The sequence below is a fragment of the Lissotriton vulgaris genome, chromosome 2_1 (genome assembly GCF_964263255.1).
Source record: "Lissotriton vulgaris chromosome 2_1, aLisVul1.2, whole genome shotgun sequence".
NCBI classification, from domain to species: Eukaryota; Metazoa; Chordata; class Amphibia; order Caudata; family Salamandridae; genus Lissotriton; species Lissotriton vulgaris.
The window spans coordinates 149,745,468-149,760,113 of record NC_141687.1 but is presented as its reverse complement, the minus strand read 5'-3'; the positions used below and the strand labels follow the sequence as shown (position 1 = coordinate 149,760,113).

General features: G+C 51.1%; 1 protein-coding gene across 1 annotated transcript in view; it reads left to right on the top strand.

The window, feature by feature from the left end:
• GTF2IRD1 (GTF2I repeat domain containing 1) overlaps window positions 1–14,646 on the top strand; it is a 993,687-nt gene that overhangs the window by 727,847 nt on the left and 251,194 nt on the right. The window contains exons 19-20 of the mRNA XM_086954598.1: window positions 6,778–6,836; window positions 6,980–7,045. Of these exons, the coding sequence (XP_086810724.1) occupies window positions 6,778–6,836; window positions 6,980–7,045 (125 nt within the window). The remainder of the gene's footprint in view (window positions 1–6,777; window positions 6,837–6,979; window positions 7,046–14,646) is intronic.

Genomic DNA, 14,646 nt, shown 5'->3' with positions numbered 1-14,646 from the left:
CCAAGTACCACTGCACGCACACCGCCAGCCAAGCACCACTCCACGCACACCGCAAGCCAAGCGCCACACACCACCAGCCAAACACCACTCCGTGCACAGACAGCCAAGTACCACTCCACACACACTGCCAGCCAAGCACCACTCTGTGCATAGATAGCCAAGTACCCCTCCACGCACACCGCCAGCCAAAAACCACTCAGCGCACACCGACAGCCAAGTACCACTCCACACACACCGCCAGCCAAGCACCACTCCACGCACACGGCAAGCCAAGCGCCACTCACCACCAGCCAAACACCGCTCCACGCACACATCCAGCCAAGTACCACTCCACACACACCACCAGCCAAACACCACTCCGTGCACAGACAGCCAAGTACCACTGCACGCACATCCAGCCAAACGCCACTCCACACGCACCGCCAGCCAAACACCACTCCACGCACACTGCAAGCCAAGCGCCACTCCGCACACACCGCCAGCCAAGCACTACTCCTTGCCCAAGGGGTCGCTACCTAAAAACAAAATTTTAATTCCCTGGTGCTAGTGGGCATTTTCTGCCCCCCCCCCCCCGGGTGCAAAACTGCCCCCAGGGTGGACAGAAAAACAAAAAAACCATCATGGCCACCTGGAAGCGACCCTTACCCAAGGGGTCGCTTCCCAAAACAAACACATTGCCCCAACAAAAAACCCTGGTGCTAGTGGGAAATTTCTGCCCCCCCTGGGGGCAAAACGGCCGAAAAACAGGCCGATTTGCCCCCAGGGGGGGCAGAAAAACAAAAAGTTAAATATGAGGCCACCTGGAAGTGACCCTTGCCCAAGGGGTCGCTTCCTAAAAGCTAAAAACAAAATCCCTGGTGCTAGTGGGCATTTTCTGTCCCCCCTGGGGGCAAAACGGCAAAAAAAACGGGCCGATTTGCCCCCAGGGGGGGACACAAAAACGTAAACAAAAGCCATCGCCGCCATCTTGGCTTAACAAAACAACCCTGGTGCTAGTGGGAAATTTCTGCCCCCCCCTGGGGGCAAAACGGCCGAAAAAACGGGCCGATTTGCCCCCAGGGGGGGCAGAAAATTGAAAATTAATTGGCTGCCCACCTGGAAGCGACCCTTGCCCAAGGGGTCGCTTCCGAAAAGCTAAATACACAATCCCTGGTGCTAGTGGGGGCATTTCCGCCGCACAATGGCGACGCTGTGCGCGATCGTGAGGCAGAAATGCCCTGCAAAGAGACATCAGGGGAAAGGAAAATCTCTTTCCTCTCCCCTGATGCCTCTTCGCTGCCCCAAACCCCCGCCGGAGTTCAAAAATCCTACCTTGCTGCACGGCGCTCAGGAAGCAAATGGCTTCCCGAGCGCAGGGAATCCCTGATGATGTCAGCGCACGCTGTGCGCGCTGACGTCATCAGGGATTCCCACGGGGGGGTGCGGGGGGGGCAGCGGAAGCTCTTCCGCTGCCGCCCCCAGCAGCACAACCAAGATCGCAGACCCTCGGGGGGAGCGCCAGCGCTTCCCCCGAGGGTGGGGCTGATGACGAGCTGGCCTTGTCATCCGCGCACGACAGGTAAGCGCCATGACGAGCCCAGCTCGTCATTAGCCTCGAAGGGGTTAATGGAAATGGAGGAGGCTGCCATGTCACTTGACTCTCCTCAAACCATCAGTTGATTTGAGGTACTGCACGTAGAATTGACAACTAGCCTGACTAATATTTTTAATCCTCTGACGCATTCTAAGGCGAATAAGGGTGCCAAACAAACTTGGTTCAACACTTCTTGTCGCAAGGCAAAGGCTGCCCTTATAGATGCCATCAAAAGTAAGGATAGATCCTTATTTAAATTAAACAGGGCCCTTTATTGAGACAGTACCAAGTTAGCTAAGAAGAACTGGGAGCTTGAAATTTGGGATGCCATTAAAACAGCACTTTGTAATAGGGACATGATGTTGTTCTAGTTGCTAGTGAATACAGACAATAGTATAGAGAACTCAGCCTTAGAGCCGAATATTGTTGCAGCTGCATGGAAGTCTCACTTCCAAGCTCTGTATTCCACTGAGGAAGCCACAGAACCCAAAGATGAAACATCTTTAGCAGACCTAGGGATTCTCCTGAAGAGTCCCAAGGGTTTACTTTAACAGACGTTTTATACGCAATCAGGAAGCTTCCCCTTGGTAATGCCCCGGACTAGAAAAGATTCTTGGGGATTTGTTTCAGGAGGAACCAAATATATGGGGACCCTACCTTTGGGTAATATTTAATGTCATTTTGAATGGCATGAAGATCCCGCACACCTGGTTAGGAACTGAAATGTCCCAGTCTTTAAGAAGGGCTCCCCTCTCCTGCCCACCAACTAAAGGCCGATCAGCCTGATCGACGTCACTCAGAAATTGTTTGCTAGGATTCTTATCGAGTGCCTCCACTCCTGGATGGAAGAGCGTGAAATCCTGAGGGCATATCGAGCTGGTTTTCGGAAGAACATCTCCACTATCGATCAAATCTTCAGGCTCCAATTATTATACTGGAAGACAGTGTCAATAGAGGGTGGCAGCCTCTATTTGATATTCGTAGATCCTAAATCGGCCTTCGATTTGGTCCCGTGAGCCAAACTGTTGTCACTGATCATGAGACTGCATGCAGGTAATTTTACCCAAGTAAGGTATCGGAAATTGTTAGAACTTGGGGTTTATAGATAGTAATGGTGTACACCTTTGACCAAATAGGGACCCTTGCTTCTAAGTCAGGGAAAGGGGATTACACTACTGGATAACCCCTGCTCACCCCCTTGGTAGCTTGGCACGAGCAGACAGGCTTATCTCAGAGGCAGTGTGTTAAGCATTTGTGAATACACACAGTAATACAGTGAAAACATTACAGATGGTCACAACACATGTCTTATAAAAATAAGTATTCTTTATATAGACTTAACCCAAGACCACAAACGACACAAATGCACAATACTGTACTTAAAATAGGCTTAAAGATGGTAGGGGGCCTGGATGCGAAACAAACAAAAGACTCGCAGAGTTGGAGATGCGTTGCTTCCTTGCTTCGGGGGAGACGATGCGTTGCGCCTCAATGCTTCCACAGAAAAGGGGATGTGTCTTGGTCCTTACTGGAGAGTAGGTGATGCGTAGATTCTCGTGCTGTGTTCCGGTTGCGATGCGACAAGATGGTGCCTCGATGTGATGCCACAATCCGGTGCGATGCAAAAAGATAACGCCCTTGATGCGACGACGTGAAGACGTCGCCTGCACGCCTGGCCGCCGTGCGGCGAACTCTGTAGCTTTGGAGCCGTGACAGGCCCTGCGACGCGCTTCTCCGGTGATGCGACGCCGACCTTGCAGCGGCGACACGCTTCTCCGGTGATGCGTCGGGTAACATCTTTGACGAAGGCACGCTTCACTGGTGATGCGGCGGCGGCGACACGCTACTCCGGCGATGCAACGGCAACAGCTGCAACAGCAACATACTTCTTCTAGATGCTTCACGCTTCCAGCTCCCAGGGACACGCAGGCTTCTGCAGACAGAATTCCCAGTAAGAAAATTCAGAGGGGAGCTGGGGGTGAAGTCTTTTGTCCCTGAGAATTCAGCTGGAGGCAGGCACAAGTTCAAGCCTTTGGAGTAATATTCTGCAAGATGATGAAAGTTCTTTGAAAGTTCCTTCTCCTTTCCTTGGCAAACAAAGAAACCACTGCGGCCAACACAGCACAATGGCAGTGGGGCAGTCTAGACTCCTGCAGCTGCCTTGGTTCTTCTTCTTGGCAAACGGTTTGTCTTGTCCCCAGAAGTGATCTAAAGTTTTGGGGTCTGGGTCCCCATATTTATACTGCAACATCCTTTGTCCTCTGAAGGCAGAGAGGCCTTTGCCTAGTCCAAACCAGTTCTGGTCAGTCTTGGAGCACTTTGTTGACAAGACTCCTTCTTTCCTTTCACAGTGTAGGCCAGGGACATTATACACACCACAGGAGGGTGAGCCAGCTTTGTGGAGGGAAGGCACAGCCTTATTCAGGTCCCAGGTGCAATTCCTCCTACCCATCTGCATGCAGATCTCTCTATTCAGCCTTGTGCTGACTCACCCTGTCTCCTGGAATCCCCTAGCCCCTATCACTCAAACTCCAGACAAGGAATACACAACCTAGCAGAGGCAGGCTTGGATAGTTAGGCAAGAAAATACCTACTTTCTAAAAGTGGTATTTTCCAACACAGAATGTTAACATTAACTTTACTAAAAGATGTATTTTATCATTCTGAGTTCAGGCATACTATACTTGAATTTCTACCTAGTTCCCTGAGTCAGTTAGGATTATAAGATGTTATAATCAAATTGCCCATTCCAGCCTATGGGGAACAGGTGGCCTTGCAATAGTGAAAAACAAAAATGGCTGTCATTCACTATTAGGACATGCCACACACACCAGGGCATGTCATACCTTATATTTACAATGCACCCTGCCCTTGGACCTACCTTAGGGATGTCTAATATGAAGAAAAGAGACGGTTTAGGGACTGGCAAGTGGGTGCACTTGCCAAGTCAACATGGCAGTACTAGGCTGCACACAGGCTCTGCAATGGCAGGCCTGAGACACACTTTACAAGCTGCTTCTGTGGGTGGCACAACCAGTGCTGCAAGCCCACCAGCAGCATTTGATTTACAAGCCCTGGGTTCACATGGTGCACTGTACTAGGGTCTGACAAGTAAATCAAATAGCAGAATCATGGAGTCACTAATCAAAACATCAATGTAACATAGGGAGCACTTTCACTGTGGCACTGAATAGCAGTGGCACAGTGCCCAAAGCATCTAACCAGCAAAACAGATCAAAAACAGAGGAGGCAATAAGTAAAAAATGGAAGGGAGACTCACACCAATGATACCAAGTTTAACAGAAATCCAGGGAATTGACCCCCCGCTTCCCAGTCAACAGAGGAGTAAGACAGGGGTGTGTGCTGGCCCTTACCCTGTTTTGTCTCTTTATCAATGCTTTGGTGGCACAATTAAATGAGGTAGTGGAGAACGACGCCTCAAAGCTGGTGCATGGTAAGGTGCCAGCAATGATGTTTGCGGATGACACCTTGTTGTTATCTAAGTCCCCTATGGGCATCCAAAGTATTCTTGATAGTTTCTCTTTATTTTGTAAAAACAGGGGGCTGGAGATCAATACATCAAAGACCAAATTTATCGTCTTTAACCCAGCCAAAACATCTCTTCTAAACCCCTCCTTAAATGGCACCCTGTTAGAGAGGGTGACCGTCTTTGATTACCTTGGTGTCACGTAGTCCGAAACATTTGAATGGGGCCAGCAACTAGACAAAGCAAGCTTTAGGCTAGAGCAGATGGTTGGGGGAATTGCAAAAACCTTTATTAACTCAACATTCAACCCGCCTGGCCGGGTGAATGAGATATATAAACTACAAGTCAGGAGTGCTGAAATGTATTGGACGGAACTTTGGGGTCACCTTCTCTCTGGCAGATTGGCCAAAATAGAGAATAAATTTGTGAGATAGCTCTTGGGCCTACTGCCAAGCACGCCCCTCATCCCCCTATGCCTGGATTTAGGAATTAGACCTATTGCTGAAGGAGATTGGACTCTGACCATTGTCCTTTTGGCGTAGACTGTGGGTGACCCCTGAATTAGCAGTCTGCCAGTCTGAACTCAAGGCAGTAACCCTGAGGAAGTGTCCTTGACAATTCCACGACTAGAACTAGTAAGAGCCTATAGATCACTCAGACTAGCCGATATCCAGGGGAACACTTAACTTGGGTACCTAACTGCTGACTTCCTTAATATTAAAGCTCAGTACCTCTTTGAGCCTTTTCAGGATGATATACAACCTTCCATGGCAAGGCAGCTATATATCCAGTTTAGAATAGGGACCTTGCCGGTTCATGCATTCACGAACAAATGGTCAAAAGCTCCTTCCCTTGGGTGTCCTGCTTGCAATAGTCAAGACGAGTCCGACATTCATGTTCTTTTTTTTCGCCCTGGTTATAAAATAGCCAGACGGCCTTGGCTCCTTCCACTCTGTAGACATCTGGGGTGTAGGCAGTGTTCGGAGGCATATAGAATACTGAGATCTGATACTCACCAACCCACCCCCACAGTTTTTGCCGTGTCCCAATTCCTCAATTCTATGTGGCATAGGCGTAGGGTGTTGTTAAATTCACCACAGCAACCTTTAATATTTCTCTTTGTACTTTGTCTCAATTTAACCTTTTTAACATTATTTTTTAACCTGCTTTTAATTATTTTTACTCTCTGGACTATTGCTGTAATGATACTTGACTAACTTAAAATGCATTGTGGCTATCTTTTATAATCTGTCTTTGATGAATTTTTAATATTGCTCAAATTTAGCTATGTATGTATTTGTATCATCTACTTTTTATGGTCTATATTGACCGAAATAAAGTTTGTTGAATGGAATGGTTTCTCAAGTTATAATACATCTTGGTATTTTTGAGTTGTTATTGTACTTGAAAGGCTACTTTCTCCCAAAATGTAGGGGGTCTTGTGTTTTTCCATACTTAATTTTAACTAAAATGTACTGAATTTTTAGCTGTTAGATTCATCCCACTAGTCTGTCAAGAAATGATCCAACAGCAGAGCAGATTGAGTGTTTCTTGATGGACCAACGGAAGAAATTAATCACAGTGCTCTCTAGCTTGCACACTTCTTGCTAGACCAATGAAGTAAATCCATCAATTCACTGTTCTTTAGGTCGAGCATGTCTTGAAAGACCAAAGAATGACTCAATTTCACTACTCTTTCTGTTCTGTTTTTTTTCAGGCCTGATCTTCTTGTTGAAGGAGGGAAAGATTCTGTTGTCGACACTGCAGTAACCCTAGGTAGGAGCATGCTTACTCCTGAATTTAACAATGCCCAGAAAGGTAGAGCAATAAAGTAACATGAGCATTCCCTTGTGTTTGAAATAATTTTTTGTGTACTGCATCCTTTTAATTCCATTGTCCCTTTTATTTTGGATTTATAGATGAAAGCAACTCGCATGATTCCTCGTTAGATGAACCTGTGAATAGACAAGGATTAGGTTTTCAAGGTAAGAGGATACAGTTTAAGTTAGCATTTCTACTGAATATTAAGACTCGGTTAGTTCAAAATACATTTCAAACTTAAACATATTTTTCAAAGTGGTATTAACGAAAGTGCTGAAAGAAAAGTTTGATGTGAGTTTCCGGCATCTTGCAGGATATTGGTGATCTTTTTTATTACATTTTGCTGGTCTGTTTGATATAAATATACTTTTCAAATGGTTATCAGCCATTACCCGTGGAGAGTTGCAAAGACACAGTTATTATTCGTGCATATAATTTCTCATGATATCTGTCTTACTGTGCCTCGCTGGGGCAGCTGAGCGCTATATAAATAGTTATAACATAACATAACATATGCATCCACTAGATACATTTGACTATGTAAGTTTTGAGATGTGCATACATAAATATTTAAATTCACTGTTTGTATATAGAGCGGGAGAGAGAGAGATATGCATATGGGCTTAATTTGCCTAGTGTCGCGTACATCCCTTTTTCACTTCAGGAGGCAAAGAAATCTCATCTATTTTGATCCTGCATTGGTTTTCACTAGTTCCAAGTTGGTAGTGCTGACTAAGGTGTTCTTTACAGCCATATTGTGGACCTGAGTTAATCTGTAGCATTAACAGAAAATGTATTTCTACGTCTGGCAAAGAAGTGAATATCAATATCCTGAAGTCAGGAATTTAATCTCTGATATGGGTACAGAAGGCCACTGCCCACCATACCTACTCTAAATGGTGTGGGAGTAAGTGAATATTCAAGTGTTAGGTACATACTCGGCGCCTTCGTATTCATAAAGATATGTATGTACGTGGTATTTTTTTATAGCACAAACCTATCCAAAAGGAAGTGGAATGCTGTATTAAGTCAAAGACAAGCATAAAGCCAATGAGTGAAAAGAGCAGCTGGTTTGATGATGTTTGTTTGGGGGTGATGTGATCTTTTTTTTTTCAGGACTTGGATGAGACATACGTGGTGCTTAGGATGCTACCTAGGGTTGATAGTATGGAGTCTGGGAGGACATGAAGCAGGGCATTACCACCATCCAGATGCAAGACTACAAGGCCTTGTACAGCAGTCAGTTCTTAGGGCTCTCTCTGATTGTTACTTTACTGCCAGATTCCTCACCTGTTGCATTATCCATTGTGTCATACTGGATCTAGATAATTCAAAGCTCTCACGTCACCGGTAGGGGGTGCTGGCCTTGTGCAGTGTGGGAAATGGTGTTGAAAGGCACCACTTAAGCCATACAGTACCCATCCTGGTGCACCATCACTTGCCATTTTTCTGCACATTCAATGCAGCTAGCTCTTCAGAGTTGTTAGTTTATCTCACACACAAAAATAGTGCAGTACCATATCACCATCGAAACGTTTGAGTTTTAAGCCCTGCAAGTGTTGTGAGGGACAGTTGTCTATTGCTAACTGTCACTCCATTTGTCTCTATTGCCTTGGGTCGGATCACAACTCACACTCCTGCGAATCCTGTCAGAGCATGCACCCAAAGGCTGTCAAAGAAAATGAGGCCAAGCTCTTTTTTTTTTTTTTTTTTTTTTTTTTTTTAAATATATTTTTATTGCAGGAATTAGTACGACAATACAGTAATGACCAGCATCATATTATAGCCAACTCTTACACAACACAGCCCACCGATCCCCTTCCATAGTATTGCTATGCAGCCAAGCGGTTCGTGTTCTCGGGGTTAGGCGGTGAATGTAGCTGGGGTCAATAGGGTGCTAGAGCTGGTCCGGATAACACACTGTCCGTCATCTGCTTTTCTAAACAAACCCTAACCCCCAAAAAGAAGAAACCCCCCCCCCCTCAACTACCAGACATTATGAAACTCCCCCCCCCCCCCCCCCCCACCTTCAGCGCCAGGGAGTTTATCACTGTAGGATCCACTGTGTGACCCCCGGGGAAGATAATAGTGCTGTTAATGCTAGTGTTTAAAGGGACTCGGGTCTAGTTGCTTCTTCGTTTTCGGAATCGCTGGGGGTACAATAATCCCTGAGGGCTTGCACCAGCGTTTCCCATTCTAACGCGGCCTCCTGCGCCTTCTCATTGCTTTGCCTCCAAGCCAACTGATATCGCAGCGCGCTCTCACCCGCCGCCCATTTCAAAAGTTCACCGTGCCATCTGCTGCCCGTAGGGCCAGCACGTGCCTTCCAATTCCTGGTCACCTCTCGTTTAGCCAGTAGGAGCCCCAGGTCTATAAATTTACTGGAGATTTTATTCCGGGGGGTATGGGGGAACCAGTGCAGTAGCCCTACCGCCGCGTCGAACGATAAGCGCCTCCCCGTCACCTCTTCTAAGGTCGCCGCCACCTCCTGCCAGTAGGCCGTCAAACCGGGACAGGCCCATAGCATGTGTAGGAGGTCCGCCTCCTGAGCCGGGCACCTAGGGCATTCCGCCGAGGCTGTGGCAAAATAACGCCTGATCTTAACCGGGGTCAGGTACGCCCTATGGAGAACATAGTAGTGGACCAGTTGGAAACGGGCACAACGCGTACCCTTCCATGCTCGCCTCACCAGCTGGGACCAGGTCGTCTCCGGGATCTCCCTACCGATGTCCTCTTCCCAGCGGGACTTCAGTGTAGTGAGAGGGACCAACCCCTCGGCGATCAGCCTGCTGTAAAGGCATGTGACCGCCTTCACTGTTCCTGCCGACATCATTACATACTGGCACACCTGAGACAACTGAGGTTCCTCTAGTCCGTTTTGCCAATACGCCTGGATTACTCGCACAATGGCCGAGTGCAGCAGAAAGTCGCCCCGGGGGATCCCAAAGCGGTCAATGAGATCCTGAAAGGACAGGAGCACTCCGTCCTCATACAGGTCTCCGACGAGCTGTAAACCCGACTCCTCCCAGTCCGCCAGTCGCGACCAGTCTCCTCCGTGGGGGAGGGCCGTCAGCATCCCCAATGGTATTTCAGGTGCATATGGGGTCCGCAGGTGACCTCTATTATGAGCCCGATTCCAACAGAGTCGGATAGTCCGCTCTTCCATCGACAGGTCCCGAAGGACTAAACGCTGTCGCAGCGCGATAAACGATAGGACGTGCCTGGCTATACCCGTCCCCCTATCGTCTTCCGGGCCTCTGAACTCCCTGGCTATCTCCTGGGTGTATGTCTGGAGCTGCGCCGCCAGATAGTACTTCTCAAAGTCCGGCACAGCGAGCCCCCCTTCGTCCTTCGGCCTCATCAGGGTATTGAGAGCCACCCGCCGCCGGCCCGTGCCCCAAAGGAACCCGATCACCATAGAACGCAAGCGGCGAAACGTAGCCGGTGGTACCCAGATCGGCAAAGTCCGAAAGTAATACAATAGTCGGGGGAGCGCCACCATTTTGAGCAGGGCAATGCGTCCTGCCACGGAGAGCGGCAGCGTGGCCCAAAAATCCATGCTGCCTCGGAGTGCTCGCATGCACCGGGCAATGTTTCCGTCCAGGAGGTCGGGCTGGTCGTGGTACACAAATACCCCAAGGTATTTAAAGCAGTCGGGTTCCCATCTGATCTCTCCACTTAGCGCCGGAATGGGGACACCCCTACGCATCGGGAAGAGGCAGGTCTTAGACCAGTTCACTCGTAGTCCTGAAACTTCCCCGAACTCCGTCAGCGCTAATTCCGCTCCCCGTAATGCGGTGATCGGATCCTCCAGGAAGAGCAACAGGTCGTCCGCATAGAGCGAAACGTAATGCGGGCCCGCCGCTGTCCTTAAGCCCGTATAGTGGGCTCCCGAGCGAAGATGCATCGCTAGTGGCTCCACCGCTAGTGCAAAAAGAAGCGGGGATAAGGAACACCCTTGCCGCGTGCCACGCTCCACCGGATAACGCGATGAAATCAAGGGGCCCGATCTAACCCTGGCTGAAGCAGAAGCGTAAAGAACTGCCGTCCATTTAACAAATCCCTCCCCAAGGCCGAATCTCCGCAATACCACGTCCAAATAGTCCCATTCTAGGCTATCGAACGCCTTCTCCAGGTCCACCGACAAAACTACCGGGGACGGGGCATCCACAAACGGTTCCCCAAGCAAGCGGAACAACCGTCGGATGTTCATGGTCGTATTTCGCCGTGGGATGAAACCGGCTTGGTCCTCGTGTACTAGGGAACGCATGTGTCCCAACAGCCTCGAGGCCAAGATGCTGCTCAATATCTTGTAGTCCACCGTCAACATGGAGAGGGGACGGTAGGACCCCGGGTCAGACGAGTCTCGGCCTGGCTTGAGAAGAGGAACCACCAACGCCTCACACATCGAGCCGGGGAGGCGACCCAGCCTCTTCGCCTCTCTGTAGACCACCAGTAAACGAGGGGCCAGAAGGTCAGCATAAGCTGCATAGAACTCCACCGGCAGGCCATCCAGGCCCGGGGTCTTGTTCCTCGCCATCCGTTTGATGGCCCCGCGGATCTCCCCCAAGCCTATGTCAGATCCCAGGGCGTCTGCCACTTCTTGTTCCACCGTGCGGAGTTCCAGCGGGCGAAGATAGTCAACAAGCCGGTCCGGGTCGCGTGCGGAGCGACTGCGATATAAACATTCGTAATAGCGCCTGAAGCAAGCAAGAATCTCCGGTTGGGTGCACACCTCGGTCCCATCCGCCCCACGCATCCCAGTCGTCGTTTGGGACTGGCGCGTAGGGTTGGCCAACCACGCCAGTAAAGCGCTCGATCTGTCGCCCTCCGCTATAGATCGGACCGTGTAGGCCTTGTAATCGAAACAGCGGAGCCGCTCGACCTCCACCGCCATCTTCTCCCTCGCCTCTACCGTTCGTGTTTGCAATTCCGGGTGTCCGGGTCGGCTAATTTCGAGCTCGCGAAGCGTCCGGTCCGCTGCGTCTAAATCAGCCAGGATAACACGCCGCATGCCCACCCTCTTAGAGATACAGTACCCCCTCACCACCACCTTGAAAGCGTCCCATTCGAGCGCCCTAGTACTCGCGGAACCGCCGTTGGATGCAAAATAATCCGCGATTTTCTCCCCGAGGTCTGCCTTGAAGACACTGTCCTCAAGGATCTCGGGGCGCATCTTCCAAGTGGGTACCGCTGGCGTCCCAGGGAACCAGCGAATGTCCAGTAGGAGGGGGTTATGGTCCGAAATGGTCCGCGATAAATACTCTGATCGGACCGCCGACGAGACTAATTCGGACGAACCAAGAAAGCCATCCAGTCTAACATGCAGCTCATGAAGGCTCGAAAAGTACGAATAATCTCTAGACGCGGGGTGATGCGCCCTCCAGATGTCCGTCAGACCCCAACGGGTCTGCCAATCTTGACGGCCCTTTGCCACCCGCCGGACCGGGGAGTCGGGGAGCGGGGGATGCGAGCGGTCCATGTCTACATCTACCACGGAGTTAAAGTCTCCCCCCAGCAGGAGGGGACCGGTGAAAAGGTGGGCCAACGAGCCCGATAACCCGGAAAGGAAGGCAGTCTGATCCATATTAGGGGCATACACACAACAAACATTCAAGTCCCTCCCTCCCAGCGTGCCTGATATGGCCACAAAGCGCCCCTCCGGGTCCAACACTGTCCTCGTGACTTGAAAGGGGACTCCTGCCCTGATCCATATTAGCGCCCCCCTGGCATAAGCAGAGTACGCCGTGGAGAAGACCTGTCCTCGCCACCTACGCTGAAGCGCCGCCCCTTCCGCCTTGTTCAGATGCGTTTCCTGCAGCAGCGCCATTTGCACTCCCCTACGCACTAAATAAGCGTGGACCTTGTGACGCCTGGACATAGTGTGAAGCCCCCTCACGTTCCAAGTAATACATTTCAAGTTAGCAACATCAGCCATTGTCCCAAAGTGTTCTTGCACAGTCCCCCCGTCCGGGTCCCCACAAAGAAAAGACATCGTTCCTCCCAGCGCTGTCGGCGGCCATTTTCCCCAACCAGAACCAAACCCCCCAAAACCCAACAGAACCCCCACCCATCCACCCCAGAACAGGACCCAAACTACACCATCTAGATCCCATCCAAACTTCTATGGAGAACAACCCCAAAAACCCCACAAACCCCACTAGCCCTACGGTCGCCACCGTAGGAAGGCCTTATGGGCCAGGTGCGGGCTGAGCGGAGGCAGTGGGCCCTCGTCGCCCAGGCTACTAGGACTATCATGAGCCCCCCCGTATCAGATTCTTTCGGGGCAAGAGTGGAAGCCTCCCGACCCTCCCTCTCCCATTGTCAGCAATAAAGGACGGCAGCCGCCTCCCCCCTGCCGGGCCCCCACCCAAAACAAGGCAATCGATCCCATTACCCCTGTCCGTCCAGAAGGTCCTCCACCGATTTCGGTGTGATCACCGGTGTGTGGGTACTGTCTGCCACTGAGTCTTCCGAGTCCGATGGAGCCCCCCGAGCACCCGGGTTTTCTTCCTCCTCTTCGATGACTTCGCCCCTTGCTCCCGATAGTTCCGACAGAACTTCCAACACTCCCCTCCGCTCAGATGATGTCTCCACTGTCGAGGGTCCTCCTGTGCGGCCGCGGCGGTTCCTGTCCCTTTTAGATCGCCTCCTTTGTTCCGGCTCCTCCGCCTGATGGGTCGAGGCGCTATAACCATCCTTCCCCGTCCGGTACAGTTCGAGCCAGTCACAGGCCTCCTCCGGGGTGTCGAAGAACTGGGTTTTGTCGTCGACAATGACTCGGAGCCTCGCGGGAAATAGGAGTGAATATTGGATGCCTTCACTCCTGAGTTCACGCTTGACCGCCAGGAAGGAGAACCGCTTGCGCTGCGTCTCGTAGGTATAGTCAGGGAAGATATTCACCTGGCTGTTTGCAACCTGGAACGGGCCATTGTGTCTGGCGGCATTGAGGATCAGGTCTCTGTCCCGGAAATGTAGCAACCGCGCCACCACCGGCCTCGGGGCTCGTCCCTGTTGCGGGGGTCGCGCTGGAACTCTGTGGGCCCGTTCTAGAGTATAAAAGGAGGACAGGCCCTCCGGGACCACCGTGTCTCGGAGCCAGGTCTCCAGGTAGCGCACCATGTCGCCTTCCTCAACCTTTTCCGGCAGGCCCACTACCCGAATGTTATTCCTCCTATTTCGGCCTTCCGCATCTTCCGCCCTCCGTTCGAGGGTCTCGATTCGGGACATGGCATCCTTCATCGTCGCAGCCAGGGTTCTCTGCGCCGGTTCTATAGTCCTCACCGTGCTCTCCACCTCCTTGACCCGGTCCGAGAGCTTGCCATGGTCTGCCCTAAGGAGACCCAGGCCAGTCGCCACCTGGGCAATGTCCTGTTGTAGGGCCGACCGAGTTGCCTCTATAGCTTCCAGTACACGGTCAAATTGTTGCTGGAGTGGTGCGCCACCAGGTCTTTTAGGATCTCCATGTTCTTCCTTGTCCTGGGCCTCAGAGTCCGAGGTGGCCTGGCTGGATCCCTTGGCTCCTCTAGGTTTCCCCATGCTGCCAGGGGCTCTCCGCGAAGGACCCGGAGTAGTTGCCTCCGTGTGCAAGTGTCCAGCACGTTTTCCCCGGGATTCCGCTCTCCAGTCCGGAATGGGCGATCTCCTCCTCCAGAGCCTGTGGAGACTCCGCCGCTTCGGCTCACGCCACCGCCACGGCGTCCGAGGGCACCGATAAGGGGGCGGAGATACCCGTCTCCGAGTCGGGCAGGCCCGTTCACCCACT